This window comes from Rhizophagus irregularis, chromosome 2 (genome assembly GCF_026210795.1).
Source record: "Rhizophagus irregularis chromosome 2, complete sequence".
In the NCBI taxonomy this organism is placed as follows: Eukaryota; Fungi; Glomeromycota; class Glomeromycetes; order Glomerales; family Glomeraceae; genus Rhizophagus; species Rhizophagus irregularis.
The window spans coordinates 1,389,768-1,417,644 of NC_089430.1; the positions used below are offsets into that span (position 1 = coordinate 1,389,768).

At 29.6% G+C, this 27,877-nt stretch overlaps 10 protein-coding genes across 11 annotated transcripts; 3 read left to right on the forward strand and 7 right to left on the reverse strand.

Annotated features, from left to right (window-relative positions):
* Nucleotides 1–109: 109 nt before the first annotated feature.
* On the forward strand, nucleotides 110–476 carry OCT59_011720 (uncharacterized protein; the record flags this gene model as incomplete). Its single annotated transcript, XM_066133963.1, has 2 exons — nucleotides 110–112; nucleotides 255–476. The coding sequence occupies 2 exons, from the start codon at nucleotides 110–112 to the stop codon at nucleotides 474–476; spliced, it is 225 nt and encodes a 74-aa protein (XP_065989276.1).
* Nucleotides 477–3,336: 2,860 nt separating this feature from the next.
* Nucleotides 3,337–3,911, reverse strand: OCT59_011721 (uncharacterized protein; the record flags this gene model as incomplete). Its single annotated transcript, XM_025317038.2, has 2 exons — nucleotides 3,337–3,389; nucleotides 3,470–3,911. 2 exons carry the CDS (start codon nucleotides 3,909–3,911, stop codon nucleotides 3,337–3,339), a joined length of 495 nt encoding a protein of 164 aa, XP_025179064.2.
* A 2,527-nt stretch (nucleotides 3,912–6,438) lies between these two features.
* On the forward strand, nucleotides 6,439–7,775 carry OCT59_011722 (uncharacterized protein). The gene is made up of 2 exons (XM_025317039.2): nucleotides 6,439–7,229; nucleotides 7,309–7,775. Exons 1-2 carry the CDS (start codon nucleotides 6,509–6,511, stop codon nucleotides 7,614–7,616), a joined length of 1,029 nt encoding a protein of 342 aa, XP_025179065.2. The 5' UTR covers nucleotides 6,439–6,508; the 3' UTR covers nucleotides 7,617–7,775.
* An 862-nt stretch (nucleotides 7,776–8,637) lies between these two features.
* Nucleotides 8,638–12,128, reverse strand: OCT59_011723 (uncharacterized protein; the record flags this gene model as incomplete). Its single annotated transcript, XM_066133966.1, has 7 exons — nucleotides 11,691–12,128; nucleotides 11,453–11,615; nucleotides 11,088–11,287; nucleotides 10,519–11,007; nucleotides 9,701–10,444; nucleotides 8,780–9,629; nucleotides 8,638–8,705 (listed from the first exon to the last, which is right to left on the reverse strand). The coding sequence occupies exons 1-7, from the start codon at nucleotides 12,078–12,080 to the stop codon at nucleotides 8,638–8,640; spliced, it is 2,904 nt and encodes a 967-aa protein (XP_065989277.1). The 5' UTR covers nucleotides 12,081–12,128.
* Nucleotides 12,129–13,859: 1,731 nt separating this feature from the next.
* Nucleotides 13,860–14,588, reverse strand: OCT59_011724 (uncharacterized protein; the record flags this gene model as incomplete). The annotated part of the gene is made up of 1 exon (XM_025310750.1): nucleotides 13,860–14,588. The coding sequence occupies one exon, from the start codon at nucleotides 14,586–14,588 to the stop codon at nucleotides 13,860–13,862; it is 729 nt and encodes a 242-aa protein (XP_025179067.1).
* A 74-nt stretch (nucleotides 14,589–14,662) lies between these two features.
* Nucleotides 14,663–15,358, reverse strand: OCT59_011725 (uncharacterized protein; the record flags this gene model as incomplete). The annotated part of the gene is made up of 1 exon (XM_025310751.1): nucleotides 14,663–15,358. The coding sequence occupies one exon, from the start codon at nucleotides 15,356–15,358 to the stop codon at nucleotides 14,663–14,665; it is 696 nt and encodes a 231-aa protein (XP_025179068.1).
* A 1,439-nt stretch (nucleotides 15,359–16,797) lies between these two features.
* Nucleotides 16,798–17,833, reverse strand: OCT59_011726 (uncharacterized protein; the record flags this gene model as incomplete). Of its 2 annotated transcripts, XM_025330348.2 has the most annotated exons (5): nucleotides 16,798–16,888; nucleotides 16,971–17,156; nucleotides 17,347–17,426; nucleotides 17,507–17,666; nucleotides 17,727–17,833. In XM_025330348.2, the coding sequence occupies 5 exons, from the start codon at nucleotides 17,831–17,833 to the stop codon at nucleotides 16,798–16,800; spliced, it is 624 nt and encodes a 207-aa protein (XP_025179069.2). The 2 variants fall into 2 exon arrangements, with proteins under 2 accessions (XP_025179069.2, XP_065989278.1); XM_066133967.1 differs by lacking the exons at nucleotides 17,347–17,426; nucleotides 17,507–17,666; nucleotides 17,727–17,833 and adding an exon at nucleotides 17,254–17,318.
* Nucleotides 17,834–18,522: 689 nt separating this feature from the next.
* OCT59_011727 (uncharacterized protein) lies at nucleotides 18,523–20,053 on the reverse strand (the record flags this gene model as incomplete). Its single annotated transcript, XM_066133968.1, has 2 exons — nucleotides 18,523–19,049; nucleotides 19,135–20,053. 2 exons carry the CDS (start codon nucleotides 20,051–20,053, stop codon nucleotides 18,523–18,525), a joined length of 1,446 nt encoding a protein of 481 aa, XP_065989279.1.
* A 4,153-nt stretch (nucleotides 20,054–24,206) lies between these two features.
* OCT59_011728 (uncharacterized protein) lies at nucleotides 24,207–25,970 on the reverse strand (the record flags this gene model as incomplete). The annotated part of the gene is made up of 4 exons (XM_066133969.1): nucleotides 24,207–24,757; nucleotides 24,962–25,381; nucleotides 25,580–25,667; nucleotides 25,815–25,970. The coding sequence occupies 4 exons, from the start codon at nucleotides 25,968–25,970 to the stop codon at nucleotides 24,207–24,209; spliced, it is 1,215 nt and encodes a 404-aa protein (XP_065989280.1).
* Nucleotides 25,971–26,296: 326 nt separating this feature from the next.
* Nucleotides 26,297–27,507, forward strand: OCT59_011729 (uncharacterized protein; the record flags this gene model as incomplete). The annotated part of the gene is made up of 2 exons (XM_066133970.1): nucleotides 26,297–26,498; nucleotides 26,744–27,507. 2 exons carry the CDS (start codon nucleotides 26,297–26,299, stop codon nucleotides 27,505–27,507), a joined length of 966 nt encoding a protein of 321 aa, XP_065989281.1.
* Nucleotides 27,508–27,877: the final 370 nt, after the last annotated feature.

Genomic DNA, 27,877 nt, shown 5'->3' on the forward strand with positions numbered 1-27,877 from the left:
CTTAAAATCGAAATCACATAAGAAATAAAACGTATGATGGATATTACACAAATATGTAGGAAATTATTGTACAATTCAAATCTGATAACGAACTTCTTTACTTATTAATATGGTAAGATTAATAAAAAAGGAAAATAAAATTTTGGACCCTTTAAAATTAAAATCAGATGTACGATGCATGTGACGCTGAGGTGTTCTGTCAACTAATTAAATCAAAGCTATGTATAGTCTCATTATAATTTATTAATAACAAGATTAGAAATTATAAAGAACAGGTAATAAACAGTTCTAGCTTAAAGAAGTCTGATTACAATGAATCAATTAAGCCCTTATCAATATATGAACAAAATGGAACTGATAAGGCTGTTTTGAAAGCATGGGTAGCAACAAACATTCCGCTCGAAACAATTAATAAGATTGATTTATTTAAACGACTTAATTCATCATATAATCCATCTAATGATTTTAGATATTGATTTTATTATTTTTTTGCATAAAATATTGGTGATCGACAAATCACCGTTTTAAAACAAATAGAGAAACTTTCAAAAATCTACCTTAAATTTACAATCCACCACTAAAGAAATTGTTTATGATAAAATTTTTTTTAATAAAAATTTTTTTTTAGGATCTAGATTAAACCTTGAACCGATTTTCACAATTCGCTTTTATTGTATTATATTTTATAAAGAAATTTTTGTTACAAAATTTTTAGAATATTGTTAACTTATTAATCAGAGATATGAATATTGATGGCAATAATTTATGATTTTTTTAACGCGTTAATGGTTATTCTTTTGTAAAAATAAAATTAATCTCTTTCGTACAAAAAATTTATTTATACGAAGATTGTAGACAATATTGGAATTTAATATAATTATAGGTTGTATGATCTTTTTAATATGCCTAAACAAATTTCTTGATAGTAGTACTTCAATTCATATCCAGATTGATCCAGATTGATCCAGATATTTTTTTTTTCAGATATCCAGATTTTGCAGTTTTCATCCAGATTGTAATCCGTATGAAAAATATCTGGTTTGAACCAGAATCTGAATGAATCTTTATTTATATTTTTTTTTTCATAGCACTGTAATTTTATATAATTAAGATTTACAAGAAATAAGTATATGTTTTTTTTTCATTAAAGTACAATTATAGACAAAACTTTAAATATTGAAAAGTGAAAAACACTGAAAACACTTGATTGACATGTTTGGTCAGCTGATTTTAAATGAATAATTATTGCAAAAAATTGGGATATTATAAAATTTAAGTAATTATGAGACAACTTTTTTTAAAAAATTAAAACCTTAGTGTTATATAATTTGATTCAAATGATTCTTTAATTTTTGAAAGAAGAAACAAATCTCATTTTAACATTTAAAAATTGCCTTACTAACTCAAAACATCTATCTATAGTAATCTTCAGCTGTATACAAAACATTTTGTTTATCCAAAGTTTCATAGTTAGTTAATTTACAAATAAATGTTAAACAATAGTCTGAGAAATGCTGAATAATATGTAATTGGTTTAAAAAAAGTATCGAATAAAATTGGAATTATGAAAATTTTGCGGTCTTAGATAATTTTGGCCAAATTTGTAATTCTGGCTGAAATTAACATCACGTGACACCGGAAAAATAGTTTAGCCACCGGGTAAAACATTTTTTTATTGGCTAAGCATAGTGGCATGAAAAATTTTAAATTTGTAATTCTGGCAGGCGTTATGAATTCTGGCCAGAATTATTGCCGATCAGTTGTACAATCCAGATTCCGGTTTCTATCTGGATTATTTGACCCGCCGGATCCTTTTTTGTGTAACCCAGATGACAGTTTTCATCTGGGTCGAAGCACTAGGTGTACCAATGAGTCAGTGACAAATGTTAAACAGATTGACAAATAACTATTACTAAGCTTGTACTGCGACATGTGATTTCACTATATTAGATTAAAATTTATTTTTTTTTGAAAAAATTTTTATTCTTTTTGAAAAAAAATTTTTAATAACAGATAAAATAAAATAAAATAAAATAATATTATAAAGGTGCTTATTTCTTCACAAATATTTAAGAGATATTTTAATAAAATTAATTTAGGGATAGAGTTAAAAGTCCCAAAAAATTTTTTACATTAAGTCTAAATCATATGAAAATTAATCAATAACCTTTTTTGTTTTATAAAGTAGCTATTACTGTCATATGTAGATGAGAAATCCAATTGCACAAGTAATTGATTAATGGTAAAAGATGATAAAGATGCAGTAGACGCATTCAGGATGCTTATTGCATCAGTAATTAGAATTCATATTGTTAATATATTAAAATGTAAGGATGAGCTTCATCTATACTACTTGTTACTTTTAGAAACTTCAAATTTAGAAACTCCATTTTTGAAGGAGCCATATTCATTATAAAGACTAATCTTCTACTAGAAAAATTAGCCAAGGCCCAAAATTCTTCTTAATGATAATTTGTCCATTAAACTTAAATATTCTTACCAAATTGTAACTGATTTCATGGGATATGAAGTTAATTTTAACCAACCATGGTTAGATTCTTCTTTATCAACCAAAAATTACATTGCTATAATTGGAAATATCACAATATGGTAGATTGCAGAATATTTTGGGTCAATATATCCAAAAGGCTATTTTAGCATGTTTATAAAACAATGTGGAAATAATATAGACACATATCCTGACATACAATCTATGATCTAACATTTGTCGTGATTATATCACACATATTCATGTGGAATAGGTTTTCGAGAACGGATACACCTAAAGACATTAATCTTTCGCACAATGTTAACTAGATTATACTGACATATTGTTTTGCTATAGTTAGTTTTATGAATTAATAGTTACCAAAGGATACATATTATTTCGACTACATATATCAATGATTAGCAATAGTTTTTAGTAATCGAACTTAGGGCATTATTACTCCAAAGGATACATATAGAAAGTTGAATTTGTGGTACTTTTTGTGCAATGTAGTTCATTAATCATTTACTTGTCACATACTGTAGTCAACAAAAAACTAGTTCTGAGACGCAGCAGGATAATTAAACAAAAAATGACATTGTGACCGGGGGAGGAACGGCTATTTCTTGGTCTTTTAACGTTTAACCAAACATGACAGATTTAATAATATCAATATATATTTTTTAGACAGTTCCTTTTAATAAATTGTATAATGTTTTGATCAATTACAAACTGATTTTATTTTTATGAAGAATAAACAGTGTTGAACAAAAATTACATAAATATTTATTGGGTAGGATCCGCTATAATTGTCAAATATATATAACTATTGTCTAAGTTATTTTAATTCAATTAACGATTTCACATTCTAAACATTCACTATTACTTTTTGAAAGCTCTCCTATAATATAAAAAATAATTCATATAAGTAGTCTGAAATGAGTAAAACAAATAAGTTAAAAGAATTATTTCATTAAATACCTGAATATATAATTTCTGTTATATTATCACAATTTTCATAATAATTATTAGAATTTTTTGGTTCGGGAAGATTATTAAATTTAAAAGGTCTACTTGCATATATAGCTCCAGGATGTGTAAAAGGTAAATTAGAAATATTAGTAGATGATGAATTATCATTAATATCTAACATTTGTTTAATTAATTCTGATTCAACTAATTCTGGTTGCTTATTTCTATATTGATTAAGTTCTATGTTCCATTCATTAATAGTTCTCGAAAGATCCTTTGCATTTGGTCGGTTTGAAGGATTTGCATCTAGACATCTTTTAATTAAATACACAATTAATTGTGGTACCTTAATATTAAAATTGGGTCTTAACCCTTTACAGATCTCCGTTGCTAAATATTCATCGTGATTAATATCTGGATATGGAGGAGTTTTTGAAATTGTTTCATACATAATTATGCCAAAACTGTAAATATCAGATGCTTGGGTATAATGTCCTTCTCTTATAACTTCAGGAGCCATATAAGGTAAAACACCATACACGGTATTATCCGTATTTTCTAATTTATCATAATATGCTGGTTTACATAATCCCATATCGGTTATACACGTTGTTCGCATAAAACTTAATATATTTCCAATATGTAAATCTCGATGAATTAAACCTTTTTCATGAATTCTTCTAAGTCCGGCTGCAATATCACTTAAAATACCGATTTTAAAATTTAAATTAAAATTAATATAACGCATTTTTTTTTGATTTAACTTTATGTCATTTAAAAAATTTCGTAAACTTCCCCTTTTAGCATATGGCATGACCATAATATAATCTTTAGTAGATGGATCTTGACTTATCCCATAACATCTTACAAATTCATTTAATGGTTTATATTCAAATATCTTAACGTGTGATGTGACCTATATTATTAAATAAATTAATTAGCAAAATTAAAACATTTAAAAATAAAAAACTAAAAAAATATATATATACTTCATTGATAAATTTCAATGTAAGATTTTGTGATCTATCTAAAATTTTAAGGGCCACATATGTATTCGGATTATTTCTTCTCCATTGATGTTTAGTTGCATCCCAATGTGAAATATAGCCATCTTTCCAATATGCTCTATATATTTTTCCAAACCCGCCTTTTGCAATATATACAATTTCAGAAAATCTATCATAAGGTATCCACTCAAGTAATTGAAAATGACTTCTTGCTGATAATTGATTATTTTGAATAAACTTATCAATGTCATCATTACCACTAGTCCAATTACTAAAATTTTGTTGAAATTTATTTGAATTACAAGTATGACACCAATTCTTCCCCGAATTTATTTGTTTACATTCTGCACACTTTCCATATTTTTTTTCTCCATAAATTGAACTACAGGTATGACAATAATTTACTTCTTTATTTATTGGCTTTATTTGTTTGCATGATATACACTTTCCATGTTCTCGTTCTTTTAAATTCGAATTACAAGCCTGACAAATGAGTGAAGTACTTATTTGTTTACATTTTATACATCTTCCATATTCTTCGTTTGATTGATCCATAGTACAAACAGTAATCACTACGATTCTGAAAAGGAAAAGGATAATCGAACGGTTATTTTTGTGAGATATAAAAAGTATTACCAAATTATAATAATTTTAAATTAACGTTAAGTGATGATTGAGTCTCTATATATAAAAAAAATAATAAATCAAAGCTAAACTATTCTTATCACTATCGGCCGAATCGGAAAAACCTTTTTATGGAAAGGATGATCCATTTACCAATTCTTACCATTGTTTAAAAAATAAAGATACCCGAAATTTTTCTAGATTTTTCTACGCCTAATTGATGATGATTATATCCTGAAATTGTATTGGAATGAAAAATTGGGCGTATTTTAAGTATTTTTTTTTGGATTGGATTTCACATTTAATCTAACCATAATTCTCAATTTGGTCGAAAATACTCTCATATTTGTTTAAATTCTTTTTTTGTTTTTTAAAAAAAAAGGAATTACTTTCCATTTTTAATTTATTCTTTTCTCTTTTTCGTAATAAAAAGGAGTTGAACTTTTAAAATAATTCAAGAAATCATTTAACCATTTTTGTTGAACCTTTTTTTTTTTTAACTCTAAAAAAAAATTCATCTCACAAAAAGAAATTACTCAATATTTCATTTTAATTAATTATATTTATATTAGGTTATATTAATATTTATAGTTATGATGTTTATCATTTTTATTAATGTTATAATAGTTGTTTATGTAACGTGAACCATACAAAAATACAACGTTCGGATAAAAGTATTGAGGGAAAAATTTCCTGATATGGGATTTGTAGGAATAATTATATATTTCAAATTAAAAATATAATATATTTTAAAAGTATTACATAGTAATGGATTTTATTATTATAATATGAAGAATTATATTTCAAAAACTTACTAAATAGGAAACGGAAACCGTCGTTAAGTTCAAAGTCCATTTAATTACATTTATGGAATGGGCGTAAAGTTTAGGCTTTCAATAAGCACACAAATAAACAGTAACCTGCAGTTTTGTACGACTATCATACATTCATTCAAGTATCTTTTCAACAAAAATTCTGATTGATTGTAAAAATAAGGTTATTGATATGCAGTTTAACAATAACGAAAATTCAAATACATGAGACGAACATTTTTCTTGAATAAAAGAATATCATCAATATTTGAACGTCTGGACAGAATTTTCCGGTACGTGGTCGTCTGGTTGTGAAAATTTTTAAGACAATTTGAAAAGTAAAATTATATTGTACCAATAAAAAAGGTATCTGCTCAACCGGGTTGAATAATAATAATATTAATCGCTTATAGTTTCTGTTTCTTTGTCCAAATGTGATGTGGTGGAACGTATAGCATGTGATCATTCAACCGTGATAGTAAATAACCAAATACAAATACATGTATTTAAACGGAGCGTTTCTTTTTTTTCAAAAAAAAAAAAAAAATTAATAATTAATAAGATAAACCAAAACTCATTTAATACCTATTTTTTTTTAAGTGAAAATGGCAAATTCACTTTTGGCCGCAGCACTAAGTGCTGTAACGCATCGTTCGGTTATTACTTATGATGATTATTCAAACGGAGGATATGATGGATGCTCTCAATTGGATCAAAAGGCTCTTCATCAATCTCATTTAATTGGCGGTAAAGTGCCAACATTTAATGAGGTTGTTAATTCAGGTCCATCGAATTTTGACACTATAAGAACAATGTCTTTTAATAGTAATCGTAATCAGCACGACGATCAAAAGTGCGTGTACGTTAAAACATTAACTGGAAAAACTATAACAATTGAAGTCGAGTTTAGTGATACAATTGATCAATTAAAAACAAAAATTACTGAAAAAGAAGGTATACCACCAGATCAACAAAGATTAATTTTTGCTGGTAAGCAACTTGAAGATGGCCGTACTTTAAGTGATTACAATATATGTGATGAGTCCACGCTACATTTAGTATTAAGATTAAGGGGTGGCTATCTTCCCCCTTCTACTGCTTTATTTATTCATCCGGATATGCTTGCACCAACGTACGATTATGATTTTACGCAAGTAGATGATAAAGGTGTAACTTTTATGCGAGGAAATTTTGAGTATAAGCGACCTTGTGGCTGGAAAAGAATTGCTCTAAATGTTCTTAATAAATATGAAGATAATATTTGGCTCGGGGTTGATGGGAGTACTAGACAATCTATAACAAATTCAGTACAAAATGAATGGCCAGGTATTTATTTTCTTTCTTTGATATGCATATATTTTATAATATCCTTATGTGCTAATTTAATATTTTATAAATTTAATAGTTTCATATCATGGAACTGCCAGGAATAACTGCAAATCAATTGCTGAAGATGGGTATCTCTTGTGTAAGAGTAAACGATTCGCATTTGGACATGGAATTTATTCTACTCCAGATATTGATGTTGCATATTTATACGCTACTGAATTTACTCATGAAGGAAGTAATTATAAAATCGTGTTTCAAAATAGAGTTAATCCAAACTGCTTAAATAGGGTTTCGAAGGAAGAAACTGGAGTTGGTGAATATTGGATTTCACCAAATGAAAGTGATTTGCGTCCTTATGGTATCTGTATTAGGAAAGAAAATTAATTAACTCATAGTTATGTAGAATATTTTTTTTTTCAAAAATCATTATTATAAATCATTATTATTTTTAAAAGTTATCAAAATTATGAGTTGAATTAAAAAATGATTATGTATAAATCAAGAATATTTAATAAATAAAATACTTTGTGTTCTGAGTGTGCCATATATTTGAATAGCATAGTATATTTAATAATACTGTATATTAATTTCGGGTTTTTTTGGGTATAAAGTTTAAAGACTTTAATAAATATGTTTTCGTTTTGGGAAAAAAGATTTAAATTTTCGATAAATCCCATATTTCCTTTAGTCTGATCACTCTGATCAGTGATCACGGATTATAATTTTTTAGAAGGTAAATATGTTATCCATGTTTACGTAACCTTGTCTTTTTTTTAAATATACAGTAAATTAATGGATGTTGATAAAGAAAAATTGACCTTTTATGCACACGTACAGTACATAACGATTGCAACCAGTTGAAACTAAAATGCCAAATGTTAAAACTATTTCATCATTTAGTTCCAGTTAAACTGAAACCAGTCATTACTTTGAATTAACTGATTTAATAAATTTAATGCATATAACGCATATGTAAAATAACTAATTAATAGATGTTAATTAGAAATAAAATCATTTACCGATTTTCTTTTATTAAAAAGTAATTAAAAAAAAATTCATATAATTTAAAATTTATTACTAACATGGAATTAACGTAAATACAACGTAAAAAATCCTTTAAGATTATAAAATTTTATTATATATATATTGGATAATAATATAAAAATTTTAAGCTAATATAAGTTACTTAAATTATAAATTAAAAACTTACATTTTAATGTCATAAATAATTCGATTAAAAAAGTAAAATATATACACATATTTTTAAATACTTAATATCGCGAAACTTTTTTTTATAAAAGAAAATTGAAAAATGTTAAATAAATTAGTACTTAAATAATTCATTTATTAAAGTATAACTAATATTTCATTTAAAACAAAATATTTATCTTTAAACTATTATCACTTAATTCTCTTCAATCAATGAACAAAAATCAACGTCCATATCGTCAGAAATTTTATATTTATCGATATCTGTTAAAAATTAGAAAAAATATTAATTAAATATTTATAATAATAAAATTTTGCTTAAGTTACAAATTTATTACCATCTTTAGGGAGTTCCTCTACAAAAGGATTAAGTAATCGGGATTTATAAATAGCTTGTGGGTGAGTAGTAAGTGATTGGCTATCTTTAATAGATGAAAGATTTTTTCTTCTATATTCTTCTGCTTCATTAAATTGCTTTTCAATTTCATAATCTCTACTTCCAGACTTATGAAAATACGATCGAAAAAATAATGAAATTAATTCAAAAATTTCAGTTGTATTTGGCCTATTATATTGATTTAAATCCCAACATCTTTTCATTAAATCAATATAACATTTTGGTGCTAATAATTCGTTTATTTCAGGTCTAATTCCTTTTAATATATCTGTTGCTAAAATATGATCATGTGCACGATCTTCGAAAGGTTGTTTTCCAGTTATTACAAAGTACATAATCATACCAAAACTATATATATCTGCTGCTTGAGTATAAGGTTTTCCTTTTAACACTTCAGGAGAAACGTAAGGCATAATTCCACAAACATTATCTTGATTAGTATCACCAATATTTCCACTTAATCCCATATCTGAAATAAGTACATCATCATCAGATATTGTACTTTCTAAAAGAAAGCTTACGCTCAATAATATATTTCCTGTATGAAAATCATGATGAACCATATCTCTTTGATGAATTACTTTAAGTCCTCTTATAACATTATATAATAAAACTAATTTATTTTGCCAATCAAAATATTCATAATTTTTTATCATCCAATGGTCAAAATCATTTCCCTTTGCATAATCAAGAACCATAATATAATGTTTTGAAACTGGATCCTGAGATATGCCATATACTTTAAGAATATTATCACGATCATAAACACTATTAATTGAATATGCTTTAATCTATTAAAAAAAAGAAAAATTCATTATTATTATGCTGCAAAATGTTTAAATTATAAGAAACTATTTCATACCTCGTTTAAAAATTCATTAGAGATATCTCGAGAATCACTTAAACATTTTAAAGCAACTTTTTTATTCTTAATTCTTTTATAATCAAATTTTTTTTTACGATTGTATTTTAATGGACCATTTTTCCATATCGCTGAATACACTATAGAAAATCCACCTTTACCTATTTTTTTAATATCTCTAAACTGATTATATGGAATCCATTCAAATATTATATCACTTGATTTATCAATTTCTGATCGAAATTCTTTAAGCATATTATTAATTTTTTCATTTCCGCTAGTAATATTTGTTAAATAAGTTTTTAAGTGACATAATTTACACCATTTGTGTTTTATATTCGTATATAATTCACCACATTTTTTACAATAATATCCATCTGGATAAATTATAACGTAATCCTTTGTAATTGGATGTTGTGATATTCCATATAACTTACGAATGATATTATCATTATCATTGTCAGCATTATGGTTATCGTCGTCATCATCATCTTCTTCATCATCGTCATCATCATAGAAATCATACTTGTCATTGTCATCATCATCATCATTGCTATTATTACCACCATCATAATCATCACTGTCATCATCGTCATCATCGTCATCATCATCATCACCACGACCACCATTATCACTATTCTCTACAATCATAATATCATCGTTATCGTCATCATCATCTTCATAATAATCACCATCATAATCATCACTATTATTTTTATCACTTTTGATTGAATGTGATTTAATCTATTAAGACATTAAGAAGTATTAATAAATATCCGAGAAAAAATATTATAAATCAATAAAAAAAATATTATTACCATATTCAGAAAATCATTAGTGATATTTTGCGTGTTGTATAAACATTTTAAAATAACTTCTTTATTTTGATTTCTTGTATAACCATATTTATTTTTACGATAAATTAATGGACCATCTTTCCATATTGCGGAATACAATGTAGAAAATTCATCCTCACATATTTTTATAATCTCATCAAACTGATTGTATTGTACCCATTCAAATGCTATATCCCACGGATGATCCATTTTTAATTGCATTTCCTGGATTAAAGTATCAATTATTTCATTTCCACTAGTAGTAAATGTAAAAACATCTTTTGAATAACAGGGCTTACACCATTTATGCTCTGTATTTGTGTATACTTTACAACATTTTTTACAATACCCATCTGATAGAACCATAATGTAATCTTTTGTTTTTGTATCTTGAGATATTCCATATATTTTAGGAATATTATTATTATCACGGTTATCATCATAATCATTATCAATTGAATATACCTTAATCTATTAAATATATAAAAAAAAAATTAAGTATTATAAAAAATATTATCATAAAATCCAATAAAAAAATTAAAATTTCTTACCTCATTTAAAAATTCGTTAGTAATAATTTTTGAGTTACTACTTATATTACTATGTAGATACTTTAAAGTGACATTTTTATTTTGTTGGTTTCTTATATATTTATATGTATGATCATCACTAGCATCTTCAGCATCGTCATCATAATGTAACAGACCATCTTTCCATATTGCTGAATATAATATGGATAGCTCATCTTCACCTAATTTTTTAATTTCATTAAATTGAATGTATGGTATCCACTCAAATATTATATTTTTATAATCAAGGTTTAATTGCATTTCTTGAATTAAATTATCAATTTTTTCGTTTCCGCTAGTCCAATTTGTAAAATTTTCTTTCAAAAGATTTATTTGACACGATTTACACCATTTGCACCATCTCTTATCTCTATAACTATATTGCTTGCCACATTTATCACAATGCATATATTGAAGAACCATGATATAATCTTTTGTAATTGGATTTTGAGATATTCCATATATTTTAAGAACCTCATCAGCATATCTGCTAATAGTATATGATTTAACCTAAGAAAAAAAAATATATCATAATTTTAGTATTAGATCGTAAAATATTATAATAAAATTTATTAAATCTCATACCTCATTTAAAAATTCATTAGAGATATTTTGTGAATTATTAAATAAACATTTTAGTGTAACTTTTTTATTCGGATTTCTTTCGTATATTTTTTTATTATCATTATATTCTATTGGTCCATCCTTCCATGTTGCTGAAAGTACAGTAACTATATTATCTTTATTTAATTCTTTAATATCATTAAATTGATTATATGGTATCCATTCAAATATAATATTCCATGGACTTTCAATTTTTGATTGCATTTCTTGAATTAAATCATCAACGATTTTATTTCCGTTCGGGTTTGTAAAATTATTTCTTAAATTATCTATTTGGCATGATCTACACCATTCAAGGTGCATATATCTACCACATTGATCACAAACTTTTACAGAAAACTCTCTATACATTTTTGCTAAATTTTCAATTTTTTATTTTAATTCGAATGAGAGTGTGTGAATAATTTTTTTGTTAATGGAAAAAATCAGCTTAAATAGTTTGTATAACCAATGATCAAAACATACTAAATTAGTAATATCCGAAAATGTAGATCGTTTGTAATACATTAATAGTTCGGTTAGGCAAAATGGTAACCACAAGGCGACGCAAAAGTTATTTTTATTTTTATTTTTTGGCCAATAAAAGTAGTTTATATTTTATAATATCATGTGATAAACGCATGTATTATAGAAATCAATATCGAGACGACGAGACGGACACATTGCTTTAAAGAAAATTTCTCATTCTGATATATGAAAAAAAAAGATTAGCAATTTTATTTATTTATTTTATTAATTGCCAGTCCGTCACTTAACGGTACAAAATTAATTTGTAGATCCGGCGCAGATTTTATATGAATTACGTTAATTGGCATATTTTGATGTCGATTTTGTCCCACAAGGTCACGTTTAAATGTAACGATGACTCACCAATCAATAACATTAAACGTGAATAAGCCACAAAAAAAAATTTTTTCATCGTTCGATTTATATTTTAGTTAAGATAAGACTTTTTATACATGAATTTTGCAAATTTTACGAGGTTTTTTAACACTATTAAAAAATATATATTATTTTCTTTACCAAATTAACAAAATAACAAAAAAATATATATATATTTTTATTGTTCTTTTTTAGTTTTTTTTTTGGCACACCTTGATCCTACCGGTTTTAGAAAACACACCCAGGTAATGTAATACCTTTTTCTAGCAAAATTTTGAAGTATTTATGTTGTTGTGACGTGTTTTTAAGATAGTGCAAACACCATTCCAGAGCAATAGTATTTAATATATAAAAGTCCGTCGAAATTAATTATAGATTGCCGATCATTTTGTACCGTTGAGTGGCGGACCGGCAATTAACTATTTTACAATTGATTTCCCATTTAATAATCATGATATCATTTAAACCTAAAACTTTTAACATATGAAATTATTGATCAGATAACTAAATTTTATTGGTTAAATAATTTTTGAATTTTAAAAATAAGCGGCTGGGTCAAAAAGGCAAATTGTGATATAAAAACCAAATTTATAACTTTGTGTCGTCTTATTAATTAATTATAAACTAGACAATCAGCAGGAAACAAATTGAGAATTAGAGAATGTTAGAATCTTATTCATTTTTTTTAAATTAATTTGTTTGAATGAACAGATAAAATCATTAAATAGGATAGAAATTAAGGATAATTTCTTTTGTATAGGACTATTATTAGTATATAGGAGGGTTTATATTGTAACGATGTCAAATAAGGAATTCAAAAGGTCAGCAGAAGACAATTGGACAAATTCCAATAAAATTGTGTACTTCGTGGATTGATTTTTCTGTACTTTTTATAATATCCTTAAATTTTTTTCTTTTTTTTTTTTTTTTTATAAACGTATTTTATTCATTTTATTAATAAATAATAACGCATTATATTAACTAGTAAATACAAAAAAAATACATTGAAGCTAGTTATTTCTAACTACACCTCTCCATATAAAAACTTTAGAACTCAATCTAAAGTAGAGACTAACGTAACCAGCATGCTATTCACGAAATTCTAAAATCGACTAAGTATTTACTAAAAAATTTTACTCTTTGTAATCTATTCTAAACTACACTAAATTATCTAATCTAAATACGTTTAACTATTTTATTGTGTTTTTCTAGTTTTCCTATTTTATCTAATTCGAGTTACCTCCATTGTTAATGTCTTCTACTTGACGAAGCAAAACATTCAGGCATTCCTTCATATTGTTCTCGCTCCATCCGAAGACCATGTGATCTTGAGGTTGTTGTGTTTCTCCATTTCGCTGTTTTATTGAACTCTTTTAGCTCACCTGTATCGTCTATAAAATCATTTTCTTTTTTGATCAATAATTCTAGTCCTACTTTGTATATCTTTATCGAATCCGTTACCACTTTCATCAATTTGTCCTCTGTACTAAAGTATAAAATAATGTGACGTGTACCGCTAACTCTAATAATTTTTCCAAAGGTAGCTCCATAAGTTTTTGCAAAATATCTAATTACCGCACAATCATCCTGTTGATTATCCTCTTCTAAGCGTTTACACACCTGCCAATGAAAAGTATTTTTGATTTCAGCATATGACCATCTTGAGTCAAACATTCTAACATAATATGTACGGTTTTTCCTATTTAAAATGACGTTCACACCGCCCTTTTTGTATATTTCTTCATATTTTTTGGTGAGGCGCAGTGTTGCTTTGACCGTCTTGTATTTGTGACACATTTTGGTTCTCATACATTCAATCAGACCTACGGTTGTATTAATCGAATTAAAAATTTCTTCATCACTCCAGTATGCTGGTATGTCGTAGAAAGTAATATCACGTGATTTTTCGGCATAATATTCTTCCAGATAATCTTTTCTACTATCATCGATCGGGCCTATTTTGATTTCACCGATCATTCCATTTCGAGTATGTTATGCTCGCGCCCTTTTTCTCTTTTTGTTGGGGCGTTTTTTCTTTGTTTGTTTCTTATCTAAATCCATATCCGTATTTTGACACGTTGACTTTTCCACTTTAGCTTCCAATCCCTTATCTTTTCCCATAACATATTAGTCTGTTCGCTTTTTTCCAATATGATTTGTTTCTTTGCTGTAACATCGGCTTGTAAATTTCTAATTATATTTTCTTTTGCTGTTACATCGGCTTCTAAATTCCTAATCCTACCTTCTAAATCTGTGATTATCAATCCATTTGTCAGACTACTATCTGCTGAATTTTCCTTAAACTTGTCAAAAGCTGTTGAAAGTGCATCGTATTTCCACTTGAGTTCATCAAATTCAGTCGCAGCCATTTTTTTATCATATTCCATTCGCTCAATTTCGATTTCAGCTTTCACGTGACACTCTATATATTCTTCTATTATTTTCTTCGCAGCTAGCCCTGCCCATTTCATTAAGAATACCGTTAGAAAGTAAAATACTGCTGGCACTCTCGTTTCAGGCTTGTTAATGCGTATTGGTAACTTTTCCAGTTTTGTTATGTTAGAAGGTCCTATTAGTTTATCTTCTAACTCTATATATTCTTCTATTTTCTTGCACTGTACTATGTCTGCTAAGTGAGTGTCATAAATATCATCAAAGTTCTTAAAAAACTGTCTTAAACTATTCACTTTCGATTGAGCAACCCATGTCGGGACCTCTTCGTCATTTTTTTCACCTATTTTATCCATGTTGTATGTATCTGCAATAGTCAAGTAAAATAACAATATAATTTTTCTTTCGAAAAAAAAAAATTGGTTAAGAGATCGCCCTCCTTAAATTTTTTTCTCTTGAAAACATAGGGTTATTACTAATATTAAACATTATTAGAACTTTAAACTTCAAATATTATGCTTATTGCCGAAAATATGGCCAAATGTGAAACTCTGGCCAAAACTTGAGATCAATGTCCAAAACTATTTTATAATTCTGGCCAAATTTTTTAGTGCTGGCCAGAATCATATATCACATGACACAGATAAAAAGTGTTGCACCAAATTTATAATGCAGGCCAAAATGCATAATGCCGGCCAGAAAATTTTGGCCCAACTTTCAACTTTCGGCTGGAGTTTCGTTTTTGGAATGATTGGCCTAAGGCCGAACCCTTAAATTATTCTGAAATTACTGAGTTTTGGCAACATGTATATACTGCATTGTTAATTTCATTAGTTAAAACAACTTCACACTTATAAGTACAATTATTAATTTAGAGAAAAATCAAGCTTAAACTTACCATTAAAAATTTCATAGTATATGTTTAATACTTTGATAAATCTATGTAAAAGCTGGATGAAGGTCTATTTATAAGAATATAACAAAAAGTAAAAGTTCATAATTCCCACCAGTCTAACTTTATTGTAAAATATATATTAAAAATGTCAAATACAATTCGTAATATGTGTATTATGCTAGAACGTTCTGAAAAAAAAAGTCAATGGATTAATTATTCATTGATCGATCCAACCCTGTAACACTGGCTTCATTGTTACAAAAATAGCATATCCTAGCTACTATTACGAAAATAGCACTTTAAATCTAAAAATAAAAATAGATTGGAAATAGCTAATGCTCCAAATTTTTCCGATCAGTTTTTGATCTGAAGCAGGTGATCACAAATTGGGGGCTCAGTTTTTATCAAGGTCTTGGAGTTGTCCAATTTCAACTGCGGATATAATTCATTGGCGTATTTACTGCAAAGTACCTGATTCCGAAAAATTTATTTTTGAGAAAGGGGTTTTTATGAAAGAAATATTAAGAAGGATGGGTATGTGAGTATGGTAGATAGCAAACTTAACAATGCAGAGTAGCAGGAAGGAACTGCCATTCTTGCTCTGCAAGCATCTAGAGGCGGGAAAGCATATCATGTTTTTTCCTCCCTCAAAACTCACTAAATTCATTTTTACAGTGTATTACTTTGCAAAAAAAAAAATTAATAAAGATCTTCTTCATTGTGGATTTTTAAAATGAATTTATTAGATTATAGATTAAAGCCTTGATTGAATGTCTAATCTCTCTACCTAATTTGTGTTATTATACATCCGATTTTTAATACAATTAATCAATTGAACCTCTACCTAATTTCTGTTACTATTATACATCCGATTTTAATTAAGAATTACAATTAATCTTTTTAGATTATTTCAAAAACTTTTTTACTTTTTTCCAATGTAACAGTTGACACACCATGCTCAATCTCAATTTTAACTGAAATGGTTTTAACTCTATTAAGAAAGATATACAGTATCAGTTAAAAGCAAATTATAAGACCATAAAACAATAAAATTATATCTTTATATAACTCACCCACTTGGAAGCTCCACTTCTGCTTTGAACGGTCCTATAGGTAAAAAATTTTTGATAGATTTCCCGGGGACAGACTTTTCACTGAAATTCCCCTCAATAATAATCAACTTGTTGCTAACAGAAGATACTAAGAGATCTGCTTTGTTTCTTATTCCAAGTGTATGCAAAACTATATTGAATGTATGGCTTTATAATAAAGTACCAAAAAATAGAAATTGTTATTGAGTTATTTAATTAAACAGGACAGGTCAAGCACTAGTTAAAAAATAAGTACTATACATACTTATCCTCGTAGAGTCCATATAGTACACTGACAGGAGATTCAGAAAATTTGGGAGATTTTCTCATGTTTTCAGTTATTTTACGTTTTTAAGACCTCTCATACTCATTTATATCATTATGGTCACTAATCTTAATAACAGAAGTTAAGGTTCCAGTATTGGCCGTCTCAGTATCCTAAATGTACAACAAATTTTTTTTACACTATCTGAACTGCCAGATTAATTTATGATAATAAATAAAATAAAAAAATTTACCATTTTATAAACAACCTTTCGAGTAGAATTATAATAAGTTGCACCATAAAAGTGTATTAGACCTCTTTCTTTATCACCATCATAGTAGAAATGCTTATCCTTCGTACTATAATAAAACTGAGATGATTCTTCCCATGATTCAAAGTGAATATGACCAAAACTGAAAAAACCATTTATTAGTAATTTAATAATGAATAAATTATAACAATTAATAATTTACCCTTTATCCTTCTTCTTATGTACATAGACAAAATCAAATTTCGTAGTAGCTTTGATGCGTTCTGACATTTCATCATAATCAAGGCCTGTGATATCACATCCAACCATCACTGAAAGTTCTGGCTTTCCACAGCATTTTCTGCCTACTAATAAAATAATAATAAAAGTAATAAAAATTTAGTAACACTCCCACAAAGGAAGGGTGGTTGCACTCCCACGAAGGGAGGGTGGTTACACTCCCACGAAGGAAGGATGGTTACACTCCCACAAAGGAAGGGTGGTTACACTCCCACAAAGGAAGGGTGGTTGCACTCCCACGAAGGGAGGGGTTGACTTCCCACTCACGGACAAGTTTTTTTGTTTGTCATAAAGGTAGGTACATAACTGACTCCTCTTCCAGAGCCAGTAGTCCTTTAATCAAAGAAACCCCACTTTCACAAGAAAGGGTGAGAAGAAGTCGAATGCGCCCAGGGTAACAACAACAACTCAAAGGGTAAAACACGAACTGTTGTAACTTACCTTTTCCATTGCGACGTGAACTTCCGTTTCAATCGTTTCAATAAAAGAAAATATAATGTATATCGACGTGAACTTGAAAAAAATAGCGTGTCGTAAATTTCAGACGCGTTATATATAAGAGATAAAATATATAACGTAATTAAGAGACTCTGATTGGTGGCTTGTTAAGGGATGACGTATTTACTGCACATGATATCTAAGCCACCCACGTGGTTTGAAAAAAAAGAAAATGAAGTAATATACGAATATTTGTGGTAAACACCCACCCAATAATTCTTCTAGGCAGTTACCGGAGAGATAATAGGACTCATCATTGGGGAAGTTTTCCTTTCACGTCTTCCATTACGATAGTAATAACCTCTATCATGATTACCCCATTCATCGTATTCATCGTATCCACCGTATTCATCGTATCCACCGTATCCACTGTATCCATCGTATCCATCATCTGAATCATCTAGCCTCTCTTCTTCAGAATCGCTGTTGTGACTACAATCACTATCATCACTATCATCATCTGTCTGGTCCCGCCTCTTTGAGGCCTCCCTGAGGGACCTTTTAACTTCATTAGTTCTTTTTTCCATTGACGTAGGCATAAGATCATCATTAGCTTTGGGTATATTCTTTGAACTGTTTCTAGAGGAATCATTTGAAGAATTATTGCCTTTAGCGCCTTCAGCAGAGACGTGGGTTGAAGGAATAGGTGCAGTTGATGCAAGTTTCGAAGATGCATCACCATTGATGGTTTTCGAAGGCACATGACTCTGATCGTTTCCCAAGAAAACAGTTTTTGAGGTTACTTGATCTATAACATTTTGAATTTGTTTGTTAGTTAATTTTGAAATCTCATTTGCACTGCAATTGACACACTTAATTTTATCAATCCCTACACCATTCTCTCCAAACAATTTTGCGAACTTTTTTGGCTCTAAGAGTTTTAATTCGCAAGGCAACAGGCGTAATACCAGCCAGATGTTCTAACATTTCCTTATATATTTGAGTTCTTGCAGTTTTATCAGTAACTCCTGTCTCACGACGAATTTCAACAACCTCATTTTCAAAATTATCTGAATAATGAACCCAGGACAAAATCTCTTCATGTCCAGCTCGTGTTGCATTTCGAAACAAATGGATTAGGCTTTGTGTTGTAATTTGGCCGTAAGATGCTTCGCAAGAGGATGAATACTGCTCACTAATTTCGGAAAGTGAAGCAATAATACTGCCACTCTGTAAATCTCGTATTAAATCAAGTTCTATATTCTGATTTTTAGTGAGCTTGATTTCATCAGAGTCGTCAAAATCTTGAATAACCTTTTGCTGATTTCTTGAAGTTTTCTCAATTTTTTCCGACTTCTCTGAAACCATCTGATCATTTCCTGAGGAAATGGTTTTTGTACTACTTTCAATTTTATCGTTTCCCGAGAAAACAGTTGGATTATTTCCTGCAGAAGGTAATACCTTAAGGAAGGCTGACTCACGCAAAAGTTTCTTCTCCTTATTGCATTGCTTTATTTCACTACTAACGATTTTCTTATGAGCCTCAAGCAAGAAACTATCCATATCTTTCTCTTCCAACGATTTGCCGTTAGCCATTAAGGAATTATCTGTTTCCACATTCACTAATAGTTTCTCATGATACTCTGTAACTGAATTAAAGTTAGATGTACTATTGTCAGAAGGATTATCATTATACGTCTGCTCTTCCACTGGTAAGGAAGCCTGTTCCACTATCGCAAGTCTGGTCTCAAGCTCCTTATTTTTTTGCTCCAGTTTCTCAACTCTAACATCACGTCTAGTGTTCTCCTCCATAATCTGCTTTAAAAGTTCAGTATTCTCCTTCCTAAGCTCTGCATTCTCAGCCTCAAGTTCAGTGATACGCTGTTTCAATAATTCAAGTTCGGATGTCATGATCTAAATATATAAAACTAACCCTATAAGAAATATGTATACAGAAAGGATACGTTTTGTATACATTTTATGTACATTTCTATAGATTCCGTATACAAATTCCATATATTTAATAAGCAATTCATTTTTGAACATTTTTTAAAAAAACTGAATGTATACGGAAAAAATTAATCATACGGAATGTATACGGAATTTTTAAACTTAATATTTTTAGAAAATAATTTTACAAAAATCTCGTATCATAACACGAGATCACGTGATTGTTTATTGTTTTGTTATGATACGTTTTTTGTTTTTATATAAACCCTTACTTTGATGAGTTTGATCTTCCGATCTTCCTTTCTGTCTTTCCCTTCCTTCTCTTTTCTCTTGTCTTATTTTTGTTATTTTTTCTAAATTTTTCTTCTTTTTTCGTCACCCCCTTTTAAAAAAAAATTTTTTTTTCGTACCTCACTTTAAATTTTTTTTTTTCATCACTCTCTCCTTTAAAAAAAAATTTTTTTTCGTTACTCCCTTAAAAAAAAAATTTTTTTTTTGATTTTATTCTTTTATTCCCACTCTTTTTTTTAAAAAAAAATTTTCTTCTTTCTATTTCTATTTCCTCTTTATGAAAAATTTTTATTTTTCTAACTTTGACGTCCTCCCTTTAAAAAAAAAATTTTTTTTTAACTTTCCTAACTTTGTTACTCTCTTTTTAAAAAAATATTTTTTTTGATTTATTCTTTATTCCCCTTTCTTTTTTATTTATATTTATCTCTTTTTTTATTTCATAGGCCAGCAGATTTTTTTTTGTGAGAAGACTCAGTTTCTTTTTTCTTTTTTTGTAGATCAGTTTGGGAATCCTTTCCTTTTTGTAGGATTGTTCAGGATTTTTTTCTTTTTTTAGGTCAGTTCAAATTTTCTTTTTTTTTTTTGTAAGTTGGGTTCAGATTCTTTTCTTTTTGTAGGTTGTTTCAGTTTTGTTGCTTCAGAGTCTTCTTTTTTTGTAGGTCAGTTTTGGATTTATTTTGTTGTTTTGGTTTCTTTTTCATCAGATGCTTCATAATTCTTTTCATTTATGTAGGGTTTCTTTTTCATCAGATGCTTCATAATTCTTTTCATTTATGTAGGTCAGACATTCTGGAGTTCTCTTTCTTTTTTTGTAGGAATACTGACCTTTGGTGACTTGGACGATTGCAGATACTATATGAAGGGGGTTTTGTTTCCAATTAAGTTAGACGTTCTTATGTTTCTTTTTTTGTTTTTTTTAGGTTGTTTGACTCCAAATGAACCTGAACTTATAGATAATTTTGGTTGCAATAGGTGGTTTTAATAAGGAGGAATTTTCATAATGTATTTGTATTTTGTTTATTTTTTATTTTTTATTTAATTTAATAAAGTAAAATTAGATTTATGTAAATATAATTATAGTAAACTATAATACAAATAGTAAATTCAGTGATCAAATCGTATAAATTTTGTGATAAAATCAGTGATTAAATCATGTAAATTCCATATGAATTCCGTGCAAATTCCGTATCCAAACCATATTTTTAGTGATACGGAATTGTGCATTTTTCCGTATCCTATTATGATACGTTATTTCTAAGGAAAAAAATCGTATAAAAACTTTATAAAAAACGTATCCAATTTTTTTATAGGGTAATACACTGTATTTAAGCATTCAAATAAAAAAAATCACATGACTTTGATCGTTTTCTGAGGAAACGGTTTTTGCCAAGAAATTTTTATTAATATATACGAAAAATAAATACAAATGTTCAGGACTGTGCCCGTGATATATGAAGTCTATGCTATTATTATACATGATTATTCCTTAATAAATTTTTTCGTCCTTGCTCTCTTATTATCTGGAGCATCGTCAACTTCTACCCTATATTTCGACAAACCTATGATTACCCCCATGACCTCCTTCACTCCTTGACAAAGCTTTGTGTCATCATCTAAAATATCCTCAGTAAGGTCAATGTGATAGTCGGCCTTTGTACAATAAATTCTTTCTGGCGTGTACATGATAAAGTACCAATCTGTGGCTAAAATTGACAAAAGTTAATAACATCATTCAACATTTAGCTCATAATATGATACGCAACTATAGCCAAAAAAATTTCACCTGTTGTGACGATTCCGTAAAGATAGTCAAAATCATCATCGAAAGCTTCAGACGCCTTTCATTTTCTCTTATTCGTATGGTAGGAGTTCTCGAGTTGCATCACATTCTGCGTAATGTCCAAGACCTCTTGATTCTGTTTTCCTTCGGTGATGCAAACAAGTTCCTCATTCAATACATCTATTATTTTTTGATTGCAAAATTGACTCGTCCCGTTGCTTCCTCACCAATGACTTCGAACTGAGGTTCTAAGGATATTCTCTACCAGGTGATATCTTTAACTATATATATTGCTGAAAGTAGTATTGCCTCGATATATGAACAGCGTACGGCTTCATTACTGCTTTTTGCCAAACCTATGATACCCATTTTTTGTTTAATCTTGGTTATATAATATCGGAAATGTTTATCAGCGCCATCAATTTCCACAAGTTCTGATACGAATGGCAGAATCTTTTTTATATCATTGCTATCAATGCTGTACTTGCGCAACACCTCACTCAAGTCTTTTTTGGTTTTGTATGAGGAAAACGAGCATAATTTTTTCTCCTTACACTCCTTGGCAAAGTCCGCAAGCCTTAACGCAGGTCCACCCTTCATTCCATAATCTCTGAGCCTTTGTTCGGTCATTTTGAGAAAATCACGACCAATAACCTCTTCATTTTCTAAAATTTCATAAACCTTCTCACTAAGCCCTAAGCCCTGCCCCCGCAAAAAAGAGATAAGTCCAGCCGTATCATATTTCTTGACTTCGTCCACCAATGTAACTGTCTCATTTCCAGTCATTGTAACAGAGGTGGAAGTAGAGGCGGGTGTATCTACTATTTCAGACATAGTGTTAGGTTTTATAGTGATATTTGAGTTAGATAAAAAAATAGTGTTACATTCTGGAGTGAGATAAAATTTTGTTCAGAAAAGAGAATACTGGGCATTAATATAGGTTTTTATGTCGCACAGGCATTGCATCATTACACGTGTCCCATTCCTCATATCGTTCGATAAAATAATACTTTATTTATGAAATAAAAATATTGCCGGATGATACAGAAGATTATTCTGACCGTGATATGAAAGTGCTCTGCTTTAGGCTCCTCAGTAGAAGTAAAAATTTCATCAAACGTATCATACCCATCCATTTCCTTTTCAATACCGCTTTCGGCTTAAATTATACAAAATTTGAGAGGGATTTTGTTAAATGGTGCCCCCAATCTGCTTTGAATTACAGTCTCAAGTTCTCTATAAGTACTAGCTTTGTAAAATGTAATCGATTGCATTACTTTAATGCATGGAATATTCATAAGTTTTCCTATAGGAACGATAAGACAATTGAGAGTGATTTCGGTCATTTTGTTTTCATAAATATAAGATCCATAGTGAGAAAATTCCTTGGCCCACTCGCATTAAAGAACATACAATATACTGTACATACCTTATTTTTGTGTTATTTTACGGGAAACTCTTTTGCGGAAAGTTGGCTGAACTTCCACATACCTCTACATGCTTTATATCTTGCTGGGAAAGAGTTAGGAAGGTATGAGGCGTAATTAGTATTGTCGTCTGATGCCAAGAGTTCCATGAAAGCATATGTAAACGGAACCTTCATACCTTTTCACATGTAGATCTACCGGAAGACACAAGCTTGGTTTTACGCCTGGCGATCTCGAAATTGTGACTCCCTCAGCCTTTCATAACATATGCTTTTATCATCAATATTTACTTTTAGAGCTGGTCCTGTGTTGCAACTAGACCCCCTTTCACATTTTCTCACATTCATTTGGGAAAAAAAATAAAGAATAAAGGTTAATATGTTTTTTCGAATATATATGCAAAAATTAATATGTTGTACAAGACCTAATATGTGATCGGCCTATTTTTGTCGCACAATCTGTGGCCCAGCAAAAATCTTCCAAGCTGATGATCATGACACGGCCCGCTCCGGACTAGCTAGATTGGTAAAGTACAGTACCATTCTGATTGATTAGCTAGTATTCTATCACCAGCTCTCGACATTAAGGTGGAAATAATACCTCGAGTCGGTGAATGTCTGTTCATAGCTATAATGTGGTAATCGTCACCAGAGTCAACCGTCATGAAACTAAGATGCTGGTATAACTGAGGTAAAACTGAATTCAGATTATTACCAACACTATGCCGAATTTTATATATCCGTCCTATCTCTTGATCTAATTCAGCTCGCATATCCATAGAATTCATGAAATCCTCAACATGGATATTTGGATTAAGTAAAACGAGCTGATCTATGGCTTCTTTAGTAATATTAGCACATCCCTCCAGATTAAGATATTTTAAATAAAGACACAAATGAGAAATTTCTTTGATAGTTACATCAGTAATTCCACAAAAACTAAGGTTGAGATGTTGGAGATTTGGACAGGAATGAATGGCATTGCAAATTGAAGTCTCGGTGACGTAAACACACCTACCAAAATCAAGATACTCCACACTAAGATGTTTCTCTACATTAAGGTGTTTCTCTACAGTAAGAAGTTTTTTTACTAATATATCACATCTATTTTTTCTTCGACAGCTACCCGGAATACTGAATCTTCATAAATTTGGACATGAGTTTAAGATGTGACTTATAAATCTTTCAGAAATCAAATGCGTACAAGCAAAATGAAACTCTTGTAAAGCTTGGCAACTGTCCGCAATTTTGATTAAAGATCTATCAGTAATACCTTGGCAGAAAGAAATATTTAGATATTCTATTTTACGACATGATCCCACCATTCCACATAAAGCTTTATCACCCATAATACCACTACTACATAAATTAAGATATCTCAGATTGGGGTATGCTTTAAGCTGATTTAATGCTCTATTACTAAAACCCACACAATTTTCAAAATTCAAATGAATTATGTTTGGGCATGTTCTTACGATACCTTCAATTTTCTTACTTGAAAGTGGATTATAGTATGAAATTTCGAGATGGGTTGGTTTCGAGCTATAAATTGGCTTTTGCTTCCCACATACTAATTCTATGAATTTCTTTGCTTTGGGATCATTCCCTTTTAGCTCAATGCGTCTCCATAGAATAGGGGCACCGCATCTGTACCACAATCGGGAAACATATAGAGCGGGATAGAGAGATTTATCTATCAATAAGAAATATAAAATTTGTTCTAATAGTTCTGGTAAATAAAAGATGGTTAAATGCGTCATAAATAATATATGCTGTATCTTTAAACAAAAAATAAAATTACGCGATCACTGATTCAGACCCGCATGATTGGAATCATGGGTTTCTTTGGACTCAGATGAATCTGTCTCCTAGCAGAATGGCACAAAATCACCATATATTGTTAATCCTTGTTTTTCCATATCTATTTTTGCTTCACGAAGCCATAACCATGGTAATCCTAATACAAGGTCCGCTTTCGGCTTTTCAATAATCATGAAATCATTAAAAACATCGTCACCATTAGTAGATACTAGTTTATCTTTCCCTTCATATCAGAAAGATAAATCCAGACATTCCAACCTGTTTTTTTCTTTATATTCAGTGTACTCCATCTCAAGCTTATCAACCAAGCTTCTTCTAATAAAATTTTCTCTAGATGATGTGTCTATCAATGCCTTAACTGTATAGAATCTATATCCTGCTTTCATTGCTCCGTGGCAACTTTTTAGATCTATATCATCATCTCCCTGAAAATGCCAAACTTTACATTCTATATAAGCCATTTTAAGTATTGTGTTTTATAACCGAATATATTTAATGGTAAAAATATAGGGTTCATGACTCCTTGTCCTTGCGGCCATGTTATGCATCCAAAAAGGTCTTGAGGCATCATCACTCCTCGTATTATTAATGGAGTCGAATTACTATATTTGTTTTTTATCTTCACGATAATTGAGAGATCTAGTGGATTCCTATCTGTAAAAATATACACTGATTATAGTTAATAAGGTGTCATCAGTCGTGGACCGCCCAAAGGGCACATGAAAATGTATCTGTTATTAAAATTGAACTAGCATGATATATATTAGTTGTGCAAGCGACATATATTATGGACGGTCAAAGCCTTCACGATCCAGCTACAGTTCGGATTATATCCGCAGAGAGTGTGAGAAAAATTTTAAAGGCATGGGATTTCGATGAAATGGTAATCAACTCATGGTATAATGATGTAGAAGTTCTGGTGGAAGAAAATGATATGTTTTATGTCACTAGAATAGCGATTCTTTGTGGAATGAAACACTTTCATGCAAGTGATTGTCCTATCATTAACGCACCTTACACCAAGATTCATCTTCGACTCACAGATAAGAATCATGCATGACTATTCTACCGTATTTTAATGAAACAATTTTGTCAGCAAAAGGCGGTTTTTCCTTCTTATCTCTATTCTCTTAACATTCAAACGGCCGCTTTTTTACTTCATATGGTATTGCCAGCTTAAAGTTACTCATTAGTGCGTGCCACAGCTTAAGGGTATTGGCTATAAGCGATATAGTGGATGATGAACTGGTCAAAATTATAACAATCTCGTGTCCCTCCCTTCATTGCATAAGATTATCCTCGTGTGATGGTGTAACTGATGATTCACTAAAATTGCTTGCAAAAACATATTCTCATCTTCTGTCATTAGACTTGGGTGGTGATAGCTGTCATATTTCAGATGCGGGCATCAAATCATTAACACAATCGTGTACTGAGTTACAAGCCATTGATCTCGATAACTGCGAGTATATAACAGACAAGTCCATAGAATACATAGCAAACTCTTGTCCAAACCTAAAAAAGTTAGGATTGATTTGCTGCAACACCATCACCGAAAATGTGATTGTTGGTCTACTTCGGTGTTGTACACAAATTGAGACCCTCCTGATACCGGAATGCAATGTTAGTGACAAGACTATGTCTGTTATCACTGAATGTTGTCCACAATTGAGAGCTCTAGATGTTTGTAGTAAAATTCTAACCAATGAGCCTGTTATCGCTTTTATCGAGTCATGCAGAAAGGTAGAAGACTTAGTACTTCATTATCGCAATATGACTACTTTTGTCATAAATACCATTGCACAAAATTGTCCTGTTTTGCATTTACTTGACGTGGAATGTGACCAGGAATTAAGTGTAGACTTGATAGGAACATTGTACGGTTCGAGGTCATTTGGCTTTACCGAAAAACGTTGCACTAAATTCAGATATAGACAAGTTAGTATCCGAACTTGCTCCTCATTTGATGAAATGTTTCCCAGGAATATGGATCTCTAAATCATGGGACATATACTCTATAAGAGATGAGTTAGAGTTATGTCAAAATATTTGAAGGGCATTATTTCGCAATGTAGAAGTGGGACACTTTAGTAAACATCATAGTCGTATTGCATTAATCTGTATTTGGGAAAGAAAGGTTTCTGCTGTTTGATCTCATTTGAAGTAATTTTTCTCGTCAATAAAACTTCTCACATTGTACCTTGTACTTTCACGGGTTCTTAGAAATAGTGACTTCAGTCCAAGCTTCTTATTCGCACATATTGTTAAATATAATAATCTATGTGTTATAACAAACACAAAATGAATACAAAAAATAAAGTCTTAGGGACACAGCCAGTGGTAGTCTATTCAGAATAGTTCCTAATAG

Coding starts and splice junctions, on each gene's coding strand:
- OCT59_011722 (XM_025317039.2), top strand. CDS start 6,509: ATGGCAAATTCACTTTTGGCCGCAGCACTAAGTGCTGTAACGCATCGT. Junction 7,230..7,308: donor AGTACAAAATGAATGGCCAG/GTATTTATTTTC, acceptor TAAATTTAATAG/TTTCATATCATGGAACTGCC.